This window comes from Phaethon aethereus (genome assembly GCF_964289735.1).
Source record: "Phaethon aethereus genome assembly, chromosome: 7".
Lineage (NCBI taxonomy): Eukaryota > Metazoa > Chordata > Aves > Phaethontiformes > Phaethontidae > Phaethon > Phaethon aethereus.
Window position 1 is genome coordinate 23,744,037 of NC_138583.1, and position 23,009 is coordinate 23,767,045.

The 23,009-nt window shown below is 40.8% G+C and overlaps 1 protein-coding gene across 4 annotated transcripts in view; it reads right to left on the reverse strand.

Moving 5' to 3' along the window:
- Positions 1-23,009, reverse strand: part of EXOC6 (exocyst complex component 6) — a gene marked incomplete at its 5' end in the record, with an annotated part of 95,290 nt that continues 72,281 nt past the window's right edge. For 3 of the 4 annotated variants that reach the window (XM_082002596.1, XM_082002598.1, XM_082002595.1), the window contains 2 exons: positions 1-322; positions 1,174-1,286. In XM_082002596.1, coding sequence (XP_081858722.1) covers positions 190-322; positions 1,174-1,286 — 246 coding nt within the window. In that variant the 3' untranslated portion in view covers positions 1-189. Of the gene's footprint in view, positions 323-787; positions 800-1,173; positions 1,287-23,009 lie in introns of all 4 variants that reach the window. The other variant, XM_082002597.1, reaches the window with a different exon arrangement.

The following is a 23,009-nucleotide window of genomic DNA, read 5'->3' on the forward strand; positions in this document are numbered from 1 at the left end:
AAAATAGTATTCGATCCATTAAAAATACGTACAAATAATTTGTTTGCTGAAGACTGTGTACAAGCCATCTACTGCATTTTTCCTTTACTCAGTAATACAAATGTCCTAACCGATAGCACTGTTTGCTTAGTAGAAATAGTGCCTAAGAAACACCTCTTGGCATGATGAGACAACGTCGATTTAACAGGCCTATGTGTGCTGTGACATCCCGTTCACTAAACTCCTAAGTTGCTTTACTACAGTCTCTATTAGCTTCTGCTTGTCACGATCGTTCTTCCTGAACTGAGCAAAAATGTTGTTCTTTTTGCTAGATTCTTTCATTCTGGAGAAATAAAAAAAGCAAATGACACAGACATGTTAAGAGACCTCATTCGAAAAGGAAAAATCCGACTATTTAGATGGGTTTACTTTTGTTCTTTTGATCTTTCTGCTAATAAGAAACGAAAGATTATTAAAACTGTTATCTACGTGCTCTTAAATTAAACTTCCGTAATGTGGAACTCGTTTTAACAAATATTACTTCACAAACCACCCATAAGTACTAAGAGGATATCGCTCCGGCAGAGACCTGGTCCCTACCAACTGCGTCAGGAAAGACGCAAGCCAGAGCACCCGTTAGGATCATCTTTTCCTGTGGGAAGTTCAGACTCGGCGAACGGGCATGTTTCATTCACCGGCAACTACCCAATACCGTTATTGCTGATCGCCCGTATCGATGGACTGAAAAACGAAATTCGGGAAATAAACTGAAGCAACACTACTTTGTAACAAGATAGGCGATACGTACCCTCTGTGAACTCTGCAAAATACATATGCATCACAGGCAGGAGGGGAAAGAAAACACCGTTAGAAAACGCCTCTAAGTCACACAGGACATTTTGATGCGGCTTTTAAAAGCAGGCTGATGCTCGTCTGGCGGCAACGCGCCCTCCCTTAGCCCTGCCAGACCCAACCCTGCCGCCGGGGCGGCCCAAACGCTCTCACCGGCTTCACCACGGCGGAGCCCCGCGCATCTCCCCTCCCTACCGCGGCCGCCCGTGCAGCCGCCAGTGGGGCTCCGGCCCCGCGCTGCCCGCCGGGCAGCCGCGGCTCCCGGCAGGGCGGGAGGGAGGGCGGCCGGTCCCGGCCCCGTCCGCACCCCCGCGCCCACAGTCCCCGGCCCCCTGCGCTTACTTCTCCAGGAGCGTGAGGGCCGTGCTCGGGTTGACCCGCAGGTATTTGGAGGTGGCCTGCCCGTAGTCCGCCAGGTAGGTAGACCAGTCCCACACCATGAAGAGGTCCAGGAGCTGCGGGGGGCGGAGAAGCGGGTGAGCACGGAGCGGCTCCGCGGGGAGGAGGGCCCAGCCCGGCCCGGCCGCAGCCCCTCGCCAGGAGCCGACGGCCCCTTCACCTGCCCGTGTCTGTCTTTAACGCCTCCTGCGCTGGGAGGCGGCGGTGCAGGCCCGGCCCCGGGCGGGGAGGAGAACGGCTTCACGCTTTTCTCTTTCGAGCGCGGGCCTTACCGTGGGGAGTGGGATGGGGACACTCGTGCCTGTTGCTGCTCACAGTAATTTAAACCAGAGGTTCAGGTAATCTCAATTAAGTGAATTAAACAACCCCTGCTGCACTCTCCATGGTGACTGGTCCCCGTGGCCCATCCCCAAGCCCTGGGCACACTTCTGGCCCAAACAAACCCCGAACCTTTACAGGGGGAACAAGAAGCTTCCAAGCACGGCCCTGCATCTGGCCAGTTTCAAATTGGACTCAGGTCCTCACAGCTCAATAGCGCAGGCGGAGGCGATGCCTGGCCTCCAGCAGCCAGTACCCTTGTCGCCCTCAAAGCCTAACTCCCCCTCCAGCGCCACGGGTGCTGGGCCAGGCACTGCCGGGCGCCCTGCCCAGGCTGCCCGGGGCCAGGGTGCAGGCGGCCCCACTCACTGGAGCCTTCCTACGGCTACCTGCGGGCCTCGCTCCCGTTGATGTCAATGGTGGGGTGCCCCAGCTTCCCTCCACACCTGATGCCTGGCCTTGTCCTGCTGCTGAAGGTTAATGCAGGCTTGTTCTCCAGCTGCCCTGTGTTAGCCAAACCTACTGTTACAGCAAGTGTGGGGAACCATTAGCAACAGTTCACCTCGGCTCACAGTGCCCATGGTGGCTCCTCTGAGCTGGGTCCTCAGCACAAGCTAGAGCCCCTGCTTGCCTGGAGGCCTTGCTACATCAGTAATGCCCAGAATGGTGGGATGGAACAGGATTTTCTGTAACAAAACCACTTTAAGAAACAAAACAGACTACTGCAGTTCATGCCAATTTGCTATTTAAATAACGAACCCTTTTCACTTTAAACATTTGCTTCTGCTAAGCCAGACCACAGCTGTTACAGCTGGGCCACACCAGCAGCAGCCCCTGCTCCCGCAGGCAGAGATGCAGTCGGCGCCCGCTCCTCTGGCTCCTCAGGGTATGCTAAGAGCAGGACTGCAGCTCTGACTGTCTTGCCTTACTCAGACCCCTCAGCCTGCTAAAATGTCACCAATCTCTAGTAATGCTCCTCCCTAAAATTGTAACACCAACTTAATTACAAAATAGAAGCATATACTCAGTCTTCACAGCTTCACATTTATATGCTTTTTTCCTCCAAATTTTTCCACTTCCTAACCCCTTTCTTCTGTTATTTTCCAATAAAGTGTCTGATCTAAGTAAATTATTTTCTAATTAATTACTCTTTCCATATTTGTAGTATAGTCTTTTATGAATACACAGTAGCATCTCCTGTCTTATAATGGACGTCTGCCACAGTTACTGCTCTGTCGTTCCAAAGTCCTCCAGGGACCTTTACAAACCTCAGTGACATCTAGACTTTGCATTTGACTATCTCATTTGGGTGAAAGATATATAAAGGCAAGGATGCTATTTCATTCTCTATCGACTACATATCCATGATAGTCATCATGGTCAAGTGTAAATAGTTCTTTCTCACAAAGCACTTTCTCAGGGTGGGCACCATCAATTCTCCTACTGGGCTGGAGAGAAGAGAACATGCCTTTAGTCACAAAGCAAACAGACCTGGGAAGGCTCTGATGACTCAGGAATTGGCAGCATTTGTGAAACCCACGGCCTCAGTTGCTGCTGCATGTTACTCATCATTTCTTATTACCTGCATTACAATAGTCGGTAGTGCCCAGTCCTCATAGAGGCTGTATGGTATCTTCAAAAGCATGATCAAAAGAGCAGCAAGACAGGACAAGTAGACACACAGCCCAAGCTGGGAGGATAAAGCTGACAACCACAGGAATCCAAACTATATAATCTAGAGACTTCGTGTTCCCTCTCTCTCACACAGAAGCAAACAATGTATTAATAAACTACTACTAATTACAATGCCACTTGTCATGGGCTCCACATGGGAGATGGCCCTTAAGAAAGGATCATGCGAATGTTCCTGCAGCAGTTGTGTTCAGTATATCAATGGTAAAAGATTTCATTTCTTATCCCCATTGTAACATTGAAATTGAGGATTCTGGGTAAGTCCTAAACAACCCTGAAGCTCTGTATCCTGTTAGCCACATGCGGCCCAAAGCCATCGATGACTGATACAATTACAGTGCTAACCAGTTCAAAGAAACTTTCCTGCCAATATCATATGAGCAATTTTCATACCATACTTTCAGTGCTTGATTCAGAAGTCTGATTGTGTCGTGGGTTCGGGACATCTTAGTGATAGTGACAGCTGGGGCGGAACACTACACCTAATTTGTCCCCTGATCAAACATAGGTAGGCATGTAGGGCTCTGAATAGACTATGGAGTCTGTTGCTTTTCAACATGTGAGGTAAAACAATGTCTGAAGAGAACATGAAGCATATCCTGTACATTCCAAGATGTTCCTGGCTCTGACGAGTGAACACCCTGAGAGACACTGTCAGCAAGGGGGATGGACCCAGAGCCCCTTCCTTGCTCCACACTTGGTCAAAGAGCTGTACACAACCAGCCTCATGCTAATAAATCTCCTAAGGCAGCTGTCATGACATGTGGCAGGTAACATGAAGGACCAGAGACATGCAATCAAATAACATATGCCACTCAATCATAGCTCACTTCCCTCCTTCTGCGCATGTGTTCGGGGCTGCAGTGTGACAAACGTGCCCTGCTGCTGGAGTAAACACGACAGAGCTGCAGACACTGCTGGAGACCAGACTGGTGCTGTGCACAATTATGCATTGTGTGTTTTGTCCCCCTCACAGCTGCAGTTCCGCGCTGTGGCATACTGCTGTACATAATGGGCTTTGACAGCACGTACTGTACGCTGTGGGTGGGCAAGAGCTGCCCTGGTGTGCAGCTCTTCGGATCCGTGTCCTGGCCTTTCGTATCACCTGCATCGGACTTGGCACTTGGCAGATGTACAGTCGATGCAGGCACTTTGCGAGGGGAGCAGGTTGGCGAGCAGCCAACGGCAGCAAGGACAGTCTAGCAGAAATAAGCTGCTGGTCCCAGGACCATCACATGTGTATGGGAAATAACTTCAACCCACCCATACAAAGCTTCCCTCAAGCACATCCCTGAATTCACTTTCACTGCTGCAGCCATGCTGCAGAGGTATCAACCCTACAGTCTGCTTCAACTTCTGCTACTCTGCTCTTTTCTGATTTACACTGCCTTTTGCAGTGTAAAAAATATGTGCCTTATTTAAACGAAGCACTTTAATTCCTCTTCCTCATATAGAAAGACCTCTACTGCAGTGGAACTGTCTTGGCCACAGGCATATGATCTGAAAGACAGCCCACCCATTCAAAGACCCAGAAAAATATTTGGGCTACTTCATGTGATTTGAACATACTCTTGGAAAGACAAAGCTGATAACGAAGCACTGGCCTACCTAATCCTTTGGCAGATGGTTTTTATTTTAGTAAAGGATAAAGTTAGCTTGAAATTTATATATAAAGATTATTGAAAATAAGAGAACACGAAGATGCAAAATGTCTGGTTTTTAATTCATGCAAACAGCTGGATGAAATTCATCATGAAAACTGGCCAACTCCATCAATAGAGGAGAGAAAAAAAACACCCCAACTTTTCCCCTATATTTTTGCTGTCTTTTCATTCACCATAGATGCATATCTGATGATCAGATGCATAAATGATTTTATAATGTGACAGGGACTAGGTATGTGCAAAACCACAAGGAGAGGGAACAGCCTTTGGTAGTGTTACATGGTACTCAAGGTGAAGATATAATGGAAATAGATTGTGGATTTGGCTTGACATGCTGACATGACTCATACTACAGAGATGTAACATGTGGGATATGTTAGTTTCCACTGAAATAAAAGAACGTTGTAAATCTCTGCAGTTTTAAATACAGTGATTAGTACTAATGTGGAAAAAGAAAAATTGTATCAAAGGCAAGTCTAATCGTAACAGCATTAATTTTGCCAGAAAGAGATTCAGCTACAATTAAAAAAAAAAACCTAGGGGATTTAAGTTCAGGTGAGCTTACCCCACAGCTTCTCAGTTGTGAAGGATGAAGTACAGGCGAATTTGCTGGTTCTGTGACAGTAGTTCTTATTGTGGCAACTAGAATCAACCTATTACAGGCCAAATTAAAGCAACATTTCCCTACTACTATTTTATCCACTAAAACTGTCGCTATTACCAAGACAATAACTGAAAATAAGATGTATTGTCTAGCAAGGAATGGTCTACGCTGACATGCACTGTAGAAGGGGAAATATGTACATAGAGTAGGTCCTGGCAATAAATGTTTTCCTGCCTCAAAAATCAATCAAAATCCACAGAGTGTAGCACATCACACTGGCGCTGCTGGCTGCAACTTTTTCAGGGTTAGATTGTGCAGTTTGCCTTGAAATTACGATAGGAAAAATGTTTATTTTGCACACACATCTTTCCAAAGTTAACATGTACAGGAAATACTTCAAACCAGGGAGAGCGCCAATCTCTCCCGCTACTCTCAGGGTCTGGAAGCAGTGCAGACCTTTAGCTGTTAGTCAGCCACGCAGCCCCACCTGAGGAGCCACCCGGGGGTGTTCTGTCAGAACCAGCTTATCACACATCTGAAACACTGTGAAGCACCTAATAAACTAGATATACATACTCTACTATGCAAGAACAATGGCACTGTTGTACTCTCTTTATCCCGTAACAACCATGAAAAATAAGAATAAGCTAAGACAAGCAATGCTATACTTGAGAATTTTATAATGAAGCAGAATATGCTTCCCTAGGAGCAAGGGAAGCCCTTCTTACTAGTAATAATGTGCGGAGAAGTGTGTGTACCTGTGTGTGTCATTACAAAAAAAAAAAAAAAAAAAAGAGGGAATAAGCTTTATCCTTTCCAGTATACCAGACAGAGTGTCCAACAGACTGTCCACTTACATTTACAAGATAAATAGGGTATACACTTCTGCCTTATTTAGAGGATTTGCCTCTTCTAAAGGTGTGATAGAAGGTGAACCTTTATCCAACATCTTGGAACCATCAGGGCTGATGATCAGAGCACCATGTTCCTTTTACTGTATATGAAACAGTGTTGCCTTCTCAAACCACCACATTATTAGTCACATACATACTTTTACCATTATAGATAACTTAAGCCTCTGGTTGCTGTTCTGCATTTGCATTTTGAATGACACCCTTCAATACTTTGATTTTCTAAATTTTCATTCCTGTCTATGTATTTTCTAAATGCCTTTTAAATCTAACAGTAGCTCCTTCTGCTTGAAATAAACACCACTTGGAAAAAAAAAAGGTGCTTATACATACTTATATAAAAGGCTATAGTAATCTCTTACATTATACAGATAACTGCTATTTTTAATTAGAAGAATTTTATTTTAAACACAACAATTTTGTTGTAAAAGATATTAAACTATTTTTTGGTTAAAAGAGGTCCTACTTTAAGGCCTTGATATCTAACAGGTTTGGTTAACACAAAACATTACAATATTGATGTTATGGGAGGAAAAAAGTTCGTAAGATTTTAGGGGGATAATTTTGGTTTCAAATAGAATCACAGAATCATTCCGGTTGAAAAAGACCTTTAAGATCATCAAGTCCAACCATCAACCCAACACCACCATGCCCACTAAACCATGCCCTGCAGTGCCACGTCCACACGTTTTTTGAACACTTCCAGAGATGGTGACTCCACCACCTCCCTGGGAAGCCTGTTCCAATGCTTGACCACTCTCTCCGTAAAGAAATTTTTCCTAATATCCAGTCTAAACCTCCCCTGGCGCAACTTGAGGCCATTTCCTCTCGTTCTATTGCTAGTTACTTGGGAGAAGAGACCAACACCCACCTCACCACAACCCCCTTTCAGGTAATTGTAGAGAGCGGTAAGGTCTCCCCTCAGCCTCCTCTTCTCCAGACTGAACAACCCCAGTTCCCTCAGCCGTTCCTCTAAGACTTGTTCTCCAGAAATAAAATAGGGCACTTGCACCTATTTTTCAATGTCAGTAGGCTTGCTTTTTCCCCAATATCTAGATGATATGACCATGTTAGGATAGAAATTACTGGTAATCATTGCTCAGTAAAGCTTTGTCTTATATTACCTAAAGTCCTGAGTAGCTCAGCCATAGTCCTGTATTTAGGCCATCTTGTAATTACGTGAGAATTTTGTGCACTGTGAACTGCTGGAATCGACCATCCGTCCCTTTCAATGTCATCTGAGCCTCCTGTCACATCCTCAAATATCATACAGATGCTCTTTCCTTTTTACTTTTGGGCAACTGTCAGGAATAATCTTGGAAGAGAATGCAACTTTGGGAACTAGCTATGCACAGAGTCAATGCAGCAACAGAGACAGGAGGAGGACACGAGGGTTTTGCAGAAGGAAATGGGGGCAGTGTCCATTAGACAACACCAGTTGTGTTGGTTAGACTACAAAGATCCTAACTGTAAATTATCAAGGTAGCTTAGTACAAGTTGGAACTGTGCCGTCCTCTCTTCTGAAGTAGCAAGAGTGTCAGCAAATAGTTTTGGTTGTACAATAGGCACCAGTGATTCAGGAGCTGGAGATAAAAATGAGGAGTTGTACACTTAATGTTCCGCTTAACTTTCTGTAAAGTCAAATGCACCACCAAAATAAAAGTAATTCTTTTAACGTATCACTGTCAGTTATGTCCCTCTGGTCCACTCTCCTCGCTCACAAGCTGAGTATTTCTTATGCTAAACAGTTTATTAACCCCTAATCATCCAGTTACTTCTGCACTTGATTGTACGTGTAATTACCTTTTGTCAGGTACAATTTGCCTGATAAACATGTCAGAACACTTGCTGCTTAGTCCGTTGAAACAGATAAATGCTGTCTTTCCACAGCCTTGGGGCATAATTAACAGGGAAAAAAAAAGGCAGTTATAAAAACACACAGAAGCTGATTCAGTGAGGCAGGAGTTCACAGCATGCAGCCTGCCAAGGCCCACTGCCTGGCCTGCTATGCTTGCCTGAGCGCTTATTGAGTTCCAGCCTGCTGTGACAGGGCAACAGGGGCAGCCCTGAAAAACTGAGATTTAAAGTAGGTTTCTACGTGAACTTCAAAAAAAGAGTGGGATGATACCTGTTTGAAAAAAAGAAAAAAAAACAAAACCAAAATAACTGAAAAAAAAAAAAACCAAACCCCAGAAAGTGAAGCAGCAGGTAGTGATATTGGCAGAGTCCCTGTCATTGTTACATCTCATACACTCAAGTAGACTCTCTGGGATTGGACCAGGAACCAACAAATTAAAGGAAGGAAGAGGTTAAAAAAAAAAAAAAATCAGGAAAAGCAAAAACCCCAAGATTAAAAAAAAAAAAAATGCTTTGTGGCATTCTTGGTCTCAGTTGCTTCTGATTTCTGCCCTGTAGTGTTTGCAGGTTATGTACCCACGCACTACGGGGAGTGCAGAAAAAGAAATCCTTACCTGACCTCTGGATAACCCAAACAGGAGATTAGCCCATTTCCAAGCAAAGCAGGTTGTCACACTGTTAGGCCAATTGCTTCTATTGACACTTTGCATAAACATCTTACACAGGGTGATCAGAAAGGACTGTTATGCCATTAACGCTCTTTTTATTTTTTTATACCTAAGCCTTACAGAATAAAGGCCTTTCTGAGTAAGGGATAACAAAAGGGTCAAAAGGTCACAAACATTCTGTTAAGTAGGTAAAAATCGGGGAAGTTTAGATTCATTGAAAAGTGCAAATTGGAGCTTTTTTGCATCTTGTGATGTTCCAGGACCCTCAGCTTTTTCTAATTTTACTTCTAGTGAATTTATTAATCTACTTAATTGTGCATTTTTACTTTTAATTTAAATAAGAAAATGCTATAATCTTCTTTTTAGGAAATAGCAAGCCATCTAATCTTCTCAGCTAATCAGTAGTCTAAACAGATTTAGACATTACCATTAAAATCCTTATGAGGAACAGTGTGAAAATATACAGAATTTTTTCTTGAAGAGGTACGACAGAACAGTCTCTCACATACAGCTTTCACCTATAATTTACACAGCACGTGTTTGCACTCTGTACAGCAAAATATTCTATATTTTCCTTTGTTTTGTTTTTGCTTTGATCAGAGATGGAAACAATCTCCCTTTAATAGTATAAAAGCCACCTGCTGGGCATCGCAGACTACAGCTAATTGGTAAATTCTTTGAAATTTAGATATAATGGATTTTGACCTCTTTAATTAAAAAAATACCAAAGCCTAGAATACTGGTGAACTCTTCTGGGAAATGAACAGTGCCAATCATATACAACTGCAAGCTATGCCCAATCTTTTCTTAGGAGAGAATACAGAAATAACATTGCAATTTTTTCCTTCAGGATGCATGGCTTTTGACCTAGAAAAAAACGCCCCGTGACTGTTGTTAGCTATGTATCATTTAAGTAATTAAGATAAGGGAATAGCAAATATATTAATATTTCAATTATTACTATTTGTATTGGGGTTTGGAGCTAAAAAGCTTCAAAGATGAAGGGGACTTTTTTATTTTAAACACAGTAACCTCACAAAAGCCGCTTACAAATGTCCCACTCCTCAACATTTCCCAGCGCCAGGAGCTCACTGTGTACCTATACACACCTTTTATTCAGAAGAACAAACGGGTTGGATGACCAAAGAGGAAGCCTGTTAACCAGAATCATTGTTGTTTCATAATTTCTGACATAACGTTAACCTTTCAGTGGAGCAATATTCTCATTGCTTTGTGAACTCTGAGGCAACGCTGTCTTTCTTTTGTTAAAAACACTTATTTATACTCTGCCCAGCATAATGGGGCCATGGTCCACCACCGGGACTTGTAGGCACTGCAGAAACACAGCTACACAACGACGACACTTTCTTTTCAGTCTCTGCTTATGTTTCATGTACAAGTACACATGAATATACTTTACATAGGTATACACTTATTTTGAACAAATTAACAAAAAACCCCTGCGTGAACATGAAGATAATACCCTCATTAGTTCACCAAATGTTATCTCCCCGTTAATAAAGCATGCACACCATGAAAGCACTTACTAGATTGGAACTAAAACGTCAAGGACCAGAATCAGAACTGGACAAAGACAAGTCTTGTTCACTCGAAACATTTCCTGGTCACAACAGAACAACAGAAGTATTTGAAATATAGATATCTAAGTCCAGCTTACAAGGAAAAAAGACAGAGTTTGCTAACTGTAGAATAACACTGCACCAACCAAATGCAATTATCCCTTAATCAGTTGGTGTTCATTACTGCTGATAAGTATCTTGTTAGCCTGGTTAGCAAGTCTGCCTGCCACTTGCCAAAATATTTTGTTTTGTTTACTCCTGGTGACTTATTCGGTGAATGTAGTGAATTTTAAAATCCTTGCTACTGATCACATAACTGAAATAACACACATTGGTCTTGTATTTCAAAGTGTAAATTGATCTCTTGATCTGTGAATGTCTCCCTATAGTTTATGCTTACCCTTTTTCTGGACTGGTATAACAAATGCGTTTTCAAAGTGATGTTATGGGGACTTAGCTATGCAATTCCCATTAGTGTCAATGGGGGTCGCAGGCTAAATTCCTAGGCAATGCTTTGAAAACTGAGCCCTGGATTTTCAAAGGAAGGATAGTTTGTGTTAGAAAGGCAGACTCTTTCAGTTTTTAAGCCACTGCCCTAAAACGTGCTTTTTTTTTTTAAGCGCTATGCATTTAGAAATCGTGCCTAAATTAGGGACATGTAAATGTTCTGAAGAATCTGTTTCAAATGTATAAGTGAAAATCATATCCATCACTATCATGAATGTTGGGATACAATCTTTAACACATTTGTAAGTGTATAATGCATAAACTCAGAGGTTATGACAGCTGAACCACTGGGAATTGTTGTTATGCTAAGAAAAAAACAGAAGTTACTTCTGTTCAGTTAAGTCCCATATAACCTAAATCCTCTGAAAGGGCAGAATTCTTTCCTAAAATCTGGACCTTGAGGTACACTTTGAGAAATGCCTGGTCTTGTTATATTCATGAGCAAGCCCAAATACATTTTTTTTTCTTTGGCACTTCAAATGAACTTAGGCCTGCCTACAAAATAAAATGCTTGCCGTTGAAGTCACGTGAACAAGCTCGTTGTTGTTACCATAACCAGAACAACACTCACAACATATAATTTTTACAAATCCCATTAAAAGTTCAAGCAGCCCAAGATGAACATCTGAAGAAAGTCACTGAAAAATAGTCACTGAGGCAAATATAAATAGCTAGGCCCTATGCAATACACAATATAGCAACAAGTAATACCTCTTCAAAGAAGATTTGTTTAATTACAGTGCAAATGTTTATTATGAAGTGTGTTCTTTTTCATCATTAAAGAATAAGCTGGACTAGTAGCAAAAGAACCGTCTTTTGAGTCTAGAAACAGGGAAGAGTTTGAAAAGCAGGAGCCTGGCAGACAGTCAGGCTCCAAAGGGCACAGGCTCGGGCCAAATTGCTCCTGTCAAGCCCGTTAGCCCGTACACGAAGTTCTTTAGACAAAGCATAAAACTATGTCAATGGTAAAATTTGTGTGGATTAAAAATTGTGTATTATGCAATGGTCAGGTCATTCACCTTTTTTTTTTTTTTTTTTTTGAGCTTCTGACGCAGAGGCGTACGCACTTAAACAAGTGCGCAGGGGTGACAAGTGCAGCCCCTCAAAACAGGACATCCACCTCTGACCCGAACAAGACTTTGAAAATATTATTTCAGTTTTTAAAATTATGAAGCATTTAATATGGCACAGTTAAACTTAACCTGCCATTTTTGTTTGGCTTCTCTTTTTTTCTTTTTTAAACAGAGATTTGGAAGTAGCATTAAACAGCTAAATTTATCAAAAACATTATTAACCAAAGAGGTAATTTTTAAAGTTTTGCTTACTTAAACTACATTTTCTGTAAGCGCTTTTTTCAAATGCGTGAGACTTATAAAAGACTTGCTTTTAAGTATTTGCTTGTCTATGAAATAATGCCATAAATGGCACCTGATGTGTCACAGTACCTTAAAATACATTTCATGGGGATTACAACTTTATCATTTGTCTCAATCCTTCCTGTAAAAATCCATTTGAGGCGTTTCACTAAAAAGGCGTATTCAAAAACTTTAAGATCTGTTGTTAAGAATAACTGGTTTAGAGAATGTGGGACTTGGTGTAACTGGAATAAAACTGAAACACAAAACAAGTTCACTTCAACTTTCATTGTGTGTTCTGGAATTGAACACTCTTGTCCCGTCTGCCATTTTTAATATTTAGCAGTATCCATGTGAGTGACTCTAGATGCCTGCAGTCTCACCAGAGGTCAGTATATATACTATATCATGAAAAGTCATTGTCTGACAAATGCTGTTTTGAACGAACTAATCCAAACTGTCCTTGTATACACGCACATCTAACCTATGAAGTCAGGCTGCTGTACCCTAAGAACTAAACATCCGTAGTGGTCTGCCCCAGTAAAACTACAACTCCAAGTTTAAATTTCAATCTGATTTCTTCTAGGATTGAAGGAAGGAATTTTAGATACATGGCCCTGGAGTGCGAATGTAAACTGATGCCTACGAGAAGACAAGCGTGGCACAGCTCCATGGCACCAGCCTCTGTGCTCACAGAGGAGGCAAAGACAGCTCTGTGTAAAGCTGAAGCTCACAGAACCGACCCAGGAGGCCACCGACCTGGCCACTGGGAATTGGTGATTCAGTGGTAGAACAGAGTATTTCCTTCTCCTAACTTTCCAGTTATTTCTTGTCATATTCTGACTTGGACCAAAACACCAGAGGAAATTACATCTAAGAAAAATAGTGAAACTACATTGTTACAAACATTGAGGCTTCCAACCTAATAGGAAGATATACATCAGGTCTATAGTGTTTATGAACATCTCTTGAGTCTGCAGCATTTCGTCTCCACAGAGGTCAGTGATCTCTAGTGTGCATTCTGAAACACATTATCTCTACTGAGGTAACCTGGGGTTCTGCAGCAGGTAGAGGAAAATAGTTTGTTTCAGCACAGCAGTCTAACTATTTTTTCTTTTATAACTTTTTGGTTTGGTTTCTTTTTAAGCTTTGTGTGATTCTCAAAAAGCTACAGATCTAAAAAAAAAAAAAAAAAAAAAAAAAAAAACCCACAATCTCAGTGCTCCGGATTCTTGTTAGGTGGCCATCAAAGCCCTCAGCATTTTATATACAAGTATACAAGTCACCTCTCAAAAACGTCTGTAGGAAGCAGATACAAATATAGCAACTGTTCAATAAGCACTTCAGCTGATCTTGGGTGCTGAGTTAGAGTATGTGGAAAGCCATTGAAACCTAAGACATAATAGGCCAGAAACCAGCATAATTTTGTTTGCATCCAGAAACAAAAAATCCAATGCAATCCATAAGACACAAACACTTACAGATGTGCTCATCATGAGTTTACTGTAAACAGATAGTTATTTCTTCCAAAGTAGTGCATTCAGGGTACGGCTGCATAACCACCCTTCATAGCAGATGAAGTTACATCCCTTAGGGAAAGCTATACTAGACCTGGGAACCACTGGACAAGGAATTCCACAATCAGTAGCTCAGGAATGTAAATATAGACAAGTTAAAAGCAAAGCCAAAAATCACTAGACAAAAGTTTCATATTCTTTCCTGGACAACCTTCACTTTCCTCTTCAGTTACTACAAGAAGTTTATGTCCACATTTATTTCTATCAAATGACTCTAAAAACATTTTAGTAAATACTACATCCTGTATAAAATCCTGGCACTTGTTTTTGTTTTTCTTGTCTAGATAATTTGGTTTAGCAAAGGCTTCTGAGCCCAGTAAGTTGCAGTAACAAGAAACCCGGATAACTCGTAATTTGTTTTTGTTGGCTTTGTGAAAAAGATCTCTCTTCTCTTGCTACTATGTTTGCAAATATTTTAGGAAACCCCCTTTCTGTTTAATGTCAATAGTCCACTATTATGTCATTTCTAAGAAACACATCTTCAAGAAATTACTTTGCTTAGAATTTGATCTTTTTCCTTAGAATATGCTTTTTCTCATCACTTCTCAGATTGTATTTTCTTAAAATATTTCATCTGAAAAATTATTTTTACAATTGCTCTAGAAAAGAGAAAAATTCCAAATTATGTAATATGTAATTTGTAATAATTACTCTTCATATCTTAGTTCAAATAGATCCCAATATACATGGAACTTTTGCTGAGTAATGATGGCACAATTCAGCCTCCAATGCCTCCTGCAATTTGAAAACCTCTTCCCCTGATTTTACTTGCCACTTTGAAATGTTATCCCTTTCTGGTGAGTAATCCTGTGCTAGATTCTTTTGCTTCTTAAATGAACATTATTCTCACCTTTTATTGACTGACCACATCTATTATCACATGTAAGCAGTGTTAATCCTCTAGTAATTAACACCCTTATTAAAGTAATTTTAACTCAAAGAAGTTTAAATCGCATTATTGGTTTTATTTAATTAAGCTATGGGGACTGTTTTACACTGTCATTTGAGTTTTCAGCTTGTACCTTTTCAATCTATCAGTTCCGCAGGCTCCCCCTGCCCTTCAGGTTACCTGTGTATTTCTGTCTAGGAATTATTCAACATTATTCTGTTTCACTGTGAACTTTTAAAATTATCCTCTATGTCAATGGATGCAAGACTATACTGAACGTATTACTATTCCCAAAACTATCACTTGGATGTGCATTTCAGTGACATTATCAGATCTATACTTCCACAGGACTCAGTATCTTATTAGTGCTTAAAATGAAAGAGCCACTTTTAATGTCCTTCTCACACACACTAAGCAAGGGCAAAGATTGTTATTTAAACTTTAGTCTGGCAAAAAGAAAGGAGAACCTGAATGCACTGAGTTGTGCCACTTGCAAAGGCTGGCTCAGCACTTCTGTTAATTTGAAAATAAGTCAGTTTTTAAAGTTGCTTTTGTGTGTGTGTGCACGCCTACTACCTGTTGCTTTCTATGGGAAAATATCTGATGGCCTACGTTCTCTAACAGATCTCAGGTAAGCTACTCAACTGACGTGTTTGACATGGGGTCAAAAGATAAAAACTGTCTTCTGGTTTAACTGCATCATGTTACAATGTGCACTCTGGAAGAGCGTGGGCTAATTGTGTGTCCTCCTGGAACGATTTCCTGGAGGCATGCCACCGAAACTGGGAAAGCTTGCGTTCTCCTGGGAATAAGGCAACCTGATGGCTTCATGGACTTTATACACCATTAACTGTGTACTGAAAGTCCTTTCTTTCCTTTGAGTAAAAACATCTCTTCCAACTCCTACTGTTTAAAAGAAGAAATGTTTTTAATGGGTCTCAGTATAAACCATGGAAAATGCTAAACATAGAAAGAAAAGGATAAGGACAATAAAATACATTTACAGACACGAATGGACTTTTGTGTGTGTGTGTGCTTCATCACATATCTAAGTTCTTATTTTCTTCCCATCATCTACTGCTTTCATCTACTCATCTTTTGACATTTAAAAAATTTATTTATTTCTCTGCATTTCTGTTCTTATTAATTCATTTTTTCTCCCACCATCACTCACTCTGTGACTGCAGGGTCTTTAAGCTGCACTGCTCCTTTGCTATGAAAGTCCTCTCCCAGAGTTTTTCTTTAGGTTCTAAAACATAATCTATATGTGAATCTTGTATGTAAACTTTATTAGTTATTTCAATATTCTTTAAAACAGTGCAATTTTTAAGATGATAAATTGCTCCAAACCTGACACACCCAGAAGAGTCATATATGTTAACATGGTATAAGCCAGTGTGATATAAAACTGTGCCTAAGAACACACTGGATCAGTCATACTGCTTACAGTACAATTAGTTCACTTCATTCAGAAACCAGTTATCTACATAACAGTACGAACTGCAATTTCTTTTGCCACCTATTAGTATCTTTGTACTAACAGTAAGAAAATACAAGGGTTTCATCTCCAAATTTCACTGACTGACTGGAGTCAGTTAGTCAGAATAGTATTTTTTAATTTGTATTTCTGCAGTGCTAAAACACCCAGCTGAAGATCAGTGTCACATTATGGTATATATTGTACAAACACTTTTGAAAATATGATCTTTTTTCCTAAGACACTATGATCCAAATTAATAAACATTCATTAACACTTATTCAGTCCTTGCCATACTATGTCCATGTAATTCCTTCCTTGTGTTGTTATTGTTCTGAAGCAGAGAACGATCCTTGAATTCTTGTTGTAAAAGATTCCTCTGACTTTACTGAATTTTGAATTTGCCCCATAGTGACTTCCAAAGAACAGATGGACTTTCTTTTTCACAGACGAAGCTAGCAAAAGAAAAAAAATGGGATATTCTGCCTGCTGCCTGTGATTGACAGATAATTTAGAGAAGGAATGGAACCTAAATATGTTGATTGATGCAACTGAAAAAATACTGAAGGCAAATCTGTAGGGTTATTAAGGCAAACCTTATAGTGTTGCCCAATATATACTATATACCAGTGAAACTACCAGCTTAGCCAAGGCTGGAGGATGTAAACAATTTTGGGGCAGAAATTACTGAATACACTCATGCAGCTAGCAGTCCCATGGCTCCCTGACGGGAGACTAGGACTCATAGATGTTAAGACAACACAAATAACAAGTAACTTGAAGGAAAACAGTAATTGTCTTCCTTTGTGTTGTTCAATTAACAATGCTTATTCATTACTCATAGGAACCACATACCACCCATAGGATTCAGAGGAAGTCCTGTGGAGCTGGAGGCTCCAAAACTGAACTCCATCCATCAGCTCAGGGCTACTGAAGGGCCCAGACACAATGGTAGCGATCCTGCAGCAACTGGCTGCCAGCAGGAGGACAACAGCTTGATATAATGTATTCACGAACTTCAGGAAAGTCATGTACCCAAATCTTCCTTCCTTGCATTTACATCATTTCTTACGTGACAAAGGTAAAGGCAAGGATCAGATGGGGAGCAAAACTGCTAGCAGAAGAAAACTAGAGAGAAACTTCATTCCACTGAATGGGATGTATATCAGTGACTCAAGGAAAGGGTAAATAGGAGTTTACAAATGTAACAGGCACATGGATCAATTTCTTCTAATTCAAGAAAGAGTTTTGTTAATTGAGAAATTACCTGAAAGTGAGCCTTCTGAAACATTTCTACTAACAGGTCCTTCTGCAAAAGAATAAAACCTTCTCCAGAATAAGCTTATTTTGTGCTTTCTCTCATAATGTCCTTGGAAATGACTGCTTCATAAATAGTCTCCCGCACATGTAGCATGCCAGTTACTGAAGAAATTTAGTATCTTGCCCAAGAAAATGGAAGCCTTTGGGTTCTGGCATCATGGACAGGGTATAATCAGGATATGCACTTCAACTATCAAGGATACAATTTTACTGCCATTTAGGTCACGATCTTACAGGAATTTCCTCTGTAAGTATGGGATGAGCTTTCTTGAACAGATAGGTTTTCCGGAGATATGAAGTTTTCATCATAACATCTCTGTATGTTTTGAATGATGTGATTAACTATTTCTAAACCTTGTCTTGTGAAAGTCCTGATGACTAAGAAGAAGAGTTGAAAGCTGATTAAATGCGACAGTAGTATTCAGATAGGGACTCAGATATGTCCATCTAAATAGTCCTGACAGCAGCTTTTGCCTACTCTTTTTTTTTTTTTTTTTTTTTTTAAATACCTGCTTTGATCAACCTTTCCAGTGAAACTTTTAGTAATTTCCATGATGGTAGTATTTAGAAGACGGAACTCCCCTGCACTGCTCTAAGAAGTCAAGTGTTTCACCTGCACATGACAAATGAGATCAATAAATGCAATTTCCTGTCACAGTTCCAAAAATTATAAATTCACCTAACAGCAACAACCCCCCGGCCTCTTATTCAACTAAGGCTTATGTTCTTATGCAAAGGTTGTTATCTGCAGGGCTCTAAGTCAAGCTGAGCCAGTGCTTCATGAGTTCCGTCATTTTCTAAATACACAGTACAGATTTCCTGTCAGCTCATCTAATTCTTGCATATATCTGGTTCGGTAAGCAGAGAACTAGGAGAATTATACCCCTTAAATGAATTAGCTTAAATAAACAAGAAAATTATTTTCTTATTTTTGATAACTTCCATGGTTTAGGTACCTACAGCATTCTTTACTGCCAATTAGGAGATGACATCAAGTTTAAGCATTATACCTTCCATCACATAGTCTTTTGTGCACAATCTACTACACATTCCTCCACAGAAACTGGTACAGTTTTTGCCATAGATGGAGTAGTGTATCTTGTAGTTAAATGACCGTATGTATACCATTTTAGTTAAGTAAGGTATTGATAAGGCTACTTAAGTGAAGTAACAGCATTTGTACACTGAGGTTTTAAAACCTGTTTTCTGGTATGCCCCCTCATTGTCAGTAAACCAGGACCTAGAGCAAAAACTTGGTATACTATCAGCACGTTATCTGCACTTCTCTGCTGAAAAAGGGGCATTCAGATGTGGAACTGGATACAATCTGTATCTTTTTTGCACTGAATTTGATGAACGATTTAATGTCCCAAAGAACACACACCCCCCTAATACCTGGCACGTGTGCTCTTAGTTCTTGGCAGTAACAGGGTAGCAATACCTACTGCCAGGAAATGACTGACTTGCCACCTTGCTTTTATTATGCAAATCCTTATCAACATAGTGTATCCAAAGCCATGCTTGTTTTTGACCCCCTGCTGCTAATTTCTGTGCATTTGTTTCCAAAGCTTCCTAATTCTTACCAGCTGGCAGGTATAAATCCCATCCAAGTAATGAGCTGGCTTGTTTCTGTGTACAGAGCACTGATTGAGATCCTCCTCACAAATACTTAGTTTAGGTAATACTACCATCATAGAAATTACTAAATAGATCACACACAACTTGTGATCTGGGCCCACTGCGATTACCTACAGGCATCACAGAATCTAGTTGAAAAGGAGAAATCAAAACTAAGAGATTCCATTGAGGAACGTAAGTGCTTACAAATTGTCATGTTCATATGACGAAGTCCCGGTTACTTGTAAGAATACAGTACTCTGAAAAGACATTGTGTGTCCCCTGCAAGTTGGATAACACACATTTAGCATGCAGTCATTCTATGACTTTGAACACAGGTATGCATATGCATGCTACCCATGTATGATGCAAATACATGAGATATCAAGCCTTGAAGTGTCCTTGTTCTGCTCATAGTGTGCCTTAAGCCCTCCTCCTGCTTTAGTGCAGAGTCAATTCATGGAGAAGGGGAATGCCAGCAAGGGTATTGCTTCCTTCCCCAGCAGAGCAAGGATCTAGGGTCTGAAATCCAAAGAGGTGCAACTCCTGTTTCATTGCTGTCTGAAATCTGAGCTCCTTTCTTTAGCTGAATAAGCAGCATTGCACTGAAAACCAGAGAAGCACAAATCCCATTACATAGCACCCTGAGGCTGGGCTTCATGTTACAGATGCAACATGCTCCTCTGCTTGTTCAGAGAAGCTGGGGAGTGCATGGGGGGGGCTCAGGAGGGGATCAGTAAGCATTGTGAAAGAGCCTCTGTGAAGATGAAAGTCTCAACAACCATTTCCCTCAGGAAGTGAAGGATGACATATTCTATACTACTTCCTAATTAAAAATTCAAACTATTGCCTTATGAAAGAGAGGCTTACTTTTATCTTTAAACTCTGAAGTTTTTAAGACTTACTCCTAAACATACTGTTAGGGATTTCTCCCTCTTGGAAAATCCTGATGTTTTTTCAGGTCAAGATTCTTCTGTGGAGTAGAGGCCAGGGGTGTACCCTACTCACTTCAAAGCCTAGGCACTATATGGGCTAGCAGCTTGTGAAGGAAGCCACAGTACACCTTTAGAGTCCTCACCCTCCAACAGTCATGGTGGATAGGTTTGGCAACAGGCTGCAACTTATTCTCTGAGGTCTACTGAAGGGCTTGAGAGCATTCTCCACAGGGAACACAGATGGCGAGAGCTTCAGCATGCTGCATGTTGGGGGAATCAGAGACAAGCCAGAGTTGAAATGCAGATACTACCACAGGAAATGAATTCAAATTAAACACTGCAAACAAAACAGTGGGGAAGACTGAGCTGACAGCCTGCCTTTAGTGGAAGACTATCCCATGGCTGGGATTGAAGCCCAGTGATCTGTTACACAGTTCCTACCTACCATGAGTTACCTCTGAGTTTATCAGAAGGACAGTGTCATCCCTCGATGAATGGGAAGCAAAGAAGAAAGAGGAGTACTATATTAAGTACTAGCAAGAATTTTCTACTTGAAATAAATTTACATCTGTTGCATACACCATTACAGTTCAGAAGGTTAGCAATATTTCTCACCAACAATACACCAGGAAATGCATTACAAAGTAAATGGACAAGCATGCAAGAAACTATCAATGTACTTTCCATTGTGCTTTGGAATCAGAAGAAAATGTATCATACTCTTAAATATCAGGTATCCATTTTTAGGAGGAATACATATTGTATATTAACCATAACTTGATCTTATAGAAGTGCTTATCCACTTATCCTAAACAAAAGTCTGACAAAAACGTATCTTCTAATGTTTCCATGGTACATTATTCTGTATATTAATCACACTGACTGCATTATGACTTTACGTCTACTTTATCTCTAATGTTAGCAAAATGTTAACAGAAATTGCTGAAAATCTTTGAGAATTTTCTCCCATACCTATGCAGGATTTATGGAACTTTTTGTTCACAGCCCTCATTCTCACAGACTGGGACACATCACTATCTGACTGTAAACTCCATGTTGCCGTGTGGGTGGAGATATTGCTATGGTGGTTGCTTACCTCTGGGGTTACCGACAGTATATGATTATGTTCACTTGAGACGGCTGCCCCTATTGCAGGACCAGCACTGGCAGCAACTGGAGAATATTAACAACATGTACTTAAGTGCCAAAAGAACACAGATGAGACATGGTTCTCCTCACCCCTGGCAAAACAAGGAAATTCCACAATCATCAAGCTAGCTAAGTACTTGTCTGAGATCAGACAATAGAGGAAGATGGCCTGTTTGAAACTGAAGTAAGTGCTGGTGGCAGAGAGAAACATTAGAAACAACTTGTGAAGTCTGAAGTGAAAAAAAGCCAATCTACATTTGCAGCTTAGGTTATAACTCTGCAGGCAGTGATTTGATTTCAAGAATAGGTATTTGTAACCACCAACTCAGTTGGTTAAGAATCAGGAAATTTGCCCTAGGACAGCAACTCTTGACCTCTCTGGCTACCACGAGGTTATTGTTCTTGTTCACTGCACACTACACTAGCTCTCCAAAGAATAACACACAAATTGTAAGATTCAGGCCTTTCCCTCACAGTATTTAAGTGTTCAGGACATCCAAGAAACTGCTTTACATTCCAGAACTGTAACCCTAGTCTTTAGGCACTAAAGAACGGATTGTAACCAGGGCAAAACTAATTCATGTTGGAGGCTGAGCTTCCTCAGAGACTAATTCAAGTAGGACGAACTAAGACCTGTTTACTTTTGAAGGTTAATTCCAATTGACCTAGGATGTGAATTGGTAGCAAAATCCCAAAAGTTCATTCCACATCACTTTGGGCCACTGCACTATTTACCCAGGCTCCCTATATAGACAGTAGCAAGAGATTATCTTCAGGGAGCGATGCAGGTCGCAGGAGAGCTGGGTCATCTTCACGAGATGCCAGAGACCAGTCTCCTTAAAAGCAACACATGCCACTTTGATAATCGCCTTGCTGAGCTGGCCTGCCCCTCAGCAGCTTTAAGTAAGTGGGGTGAAAAGGTGCACGTAGGTATGACCTCAGGTCATACAGCTAAGAAAAGTGGCATGAGGCATGATACAATTACTGCAGCTGTACAGAAGCATGAATCTATCCCAATTCTCTTAGCAGCTGCTTACTGCTCTAGGAGCTGCTAAACTAGCTGGAGCTGCAAGCTTCTAGAGGATCATAGCCACATGATTTTCTGTTAGTATGGGGAATTATATATTGGTGTTTTCCATGCAGTAAACTTCAGGGATCTCTCCAAGAAAATGCTGTGTGTTATTCTGTGGTTCTACAGCCACTGCCCATCTTCCTGGGTCTGAAACATAATCCCCTCTTATCAGCCCAGGGATGAAACTACATGGGTACATATATCCTTTGGCTGCTATAGATGCAAAGATTTCCAGTGATGCAAAAGCCAAGTACATTTTTGACTATGCTTATAACCTACCAGTCAGCACGAAGCAAGTAAAATGGACTCTTCCATTTGAAGTAAACCACTCACATAGAAAAGACTGTCCGAACATGAAATTATCCTGCATTCTTTTTTTTTTTTTTAGGTTATTCCATGTGATATATAAGCTTTTAAGATTCTCAGAAATTGTGCCCCCTCCAAAAGTTCTTTTCTGTTTTGTCTGCCAAACATATATAGCAGAGCACAGTCAAGACATAAAAATCAGAAAGTCACCTATGCACATAAAAGCCTTTCTCCTGGCAGAAGAAAGCAGAACAGAGAACAAATGCACTATATGTGATTAG